Below are 1279 nucleotides of genomic sequence, written 5' to 3'. Positions count from 1 at the left end.
AACTGTCTCATGGGCGAGACAGAGAATGCTGTCTCGCGGGCGAGACAGAGAATGCTGTCTCGCCTGGCGAGACAGTAAAGACTGTCTCGCCTGCGAGACAGAGAATGCTGTCTCGCCTGGCGAGACAGTAAAGACTGTCTCGCATGCGAGACATCCCAAACTTGTGTTCTTCTGCCTTTTTGGATGATTTCTTCTTGAGCTGTATTTGGATATCTCTCAGCATTTTTTGACGCCTACAATTAGCATCATCTAGTTTTCGGGTGATGAAAAAGATCAAGTATCGGTACTTTCTGGTTTTACTATTTTGATAGATCTTCTCTGAAATATTTTGTTGTAAGGCTTCACAGAGCATTAGTGTCGGTATAAAATAAGTCTCCATGTATGGTCTGTTGATATCTTCTTGAAATTCCTTCAAATTTAATTGAAAACCATTCAGACATCTTCCCCTAATATTTAGTCATAAAGTTTATCATACTGCTAGAGTCAACAGGAACCAAGTCTCCTTCATTGGTTTTTATTGGATGGATGTATTATCTGTTGTATGTTCTTCAATCCTGCAGGCTGAACTGGCAAGCATGGTGCAAAAGCAAGCTGATGAAGATGTACTAAAACTGATTGAAGAGCAGAAGGTTATTTAATCTTTACTGTTTGTTTCTTGAAATGTTTGGCTATGCGCTAATGTTCATCTACTTACTATATATGTATCCATTGCTTTCTGGATGTGATTATATTTTTCAGAGGGAAAAAGAGGCTGCTATCACAAATATACTTCAATTAGAGAAACGGCTGGACCAGAAGCAACAACTTGAGTTGGAAATAGAGCAATTGAAAGGACAGTTATTGGTTCTTAAGCATTTGGAAGGCGAAGATGATGTAGATCTACATGAGAAGATGGAGAAAGTCAATGAGAAGTTGCGACAAGAAAGGGAAGAGCTGGAACTCCTGAACAACTCTTTGGTCAAAAAAGAGCGTGAGAGCAATGATGAGTTGCAAGAAGCTCGCAAAGAGTTGATAGCAGTGAGGATCCTTTTCCCCTTCATTTCAGTTTGGGGTTAATTCTGGATAGACCCCTTGTAGTACTGCCCGATTGTGGATACGGGATACCCCCCCACCCCTGGCGTAGTTCTATTGTCAGGGATAGATCTCCTGAGTATAACTTTTTTGACTCTTCTGTCCTCAAGAGGTCTATTTGTCAGAAAACAAATTTCTCTCTGTGAGGGTAGAAGAGTCAAAATTACTCTGGGTTTTATCTGCAACAATAGAACTACAGGGTGTCATG

At 40.6% G+C, this 1279-nt stretch overlaps 1 protein-coding gene across 1 annotated transcript; it reads left to right on the top strand.

The window, feature by feature from the left end:
• On the top strand, positions 561-1071 carry LOC109836102 (factor of DNA methylation 1-like). Its single transcript, XM_020404008.1, has 2 exons — positions 561-629; positions 739-1071. Exons 1-2 carry the CDS (start codon positions 576-578, stop codon positions 1054-1056), a joined length of 372 nt encoding a protein of 123 aa, XP_020259597.1. The 5' UTR covers positions 561-575; the 3' UTR covers positions 1057-1071.

Source organism: Asparagus officinalis, chromosome 4, assembly GCF_001876935.1.
Source record: "Asparagus officinalis chromosome 4, Aspof.V1, whole genome shotgun sequence".
In the NCBI taxonomy this organism is placed as follows: domain Eukaryota; kingdom Viridiplantae; phylum Streptophyta; class Magnoliopsida; order Asparagales; family Asparagaceae; genus Asparagus; species Asparagus officinalis.
Note: the sequence above shows the minus strand (reverse complement) of the source record. Positions and strands in the feature narration are given on the sequence as shown.

Excerpts from the sequence above, each read along its gene's own strand:
- LOC109836102 (XM_020404008.1), top strand. The coding sequence starts at position 576 with ATGGTGCAAAAGCAAGCTGATGAAGATGTACTAAAACTGATTGAAGAG. Across the intron at positions 630-738 it reads AACTGATTGAAGAGCAGAAG|AGGGAAAAAGAGGCTGCTAT; the intron begins GTTATTTAATCT and ends TATATTTTTCAG.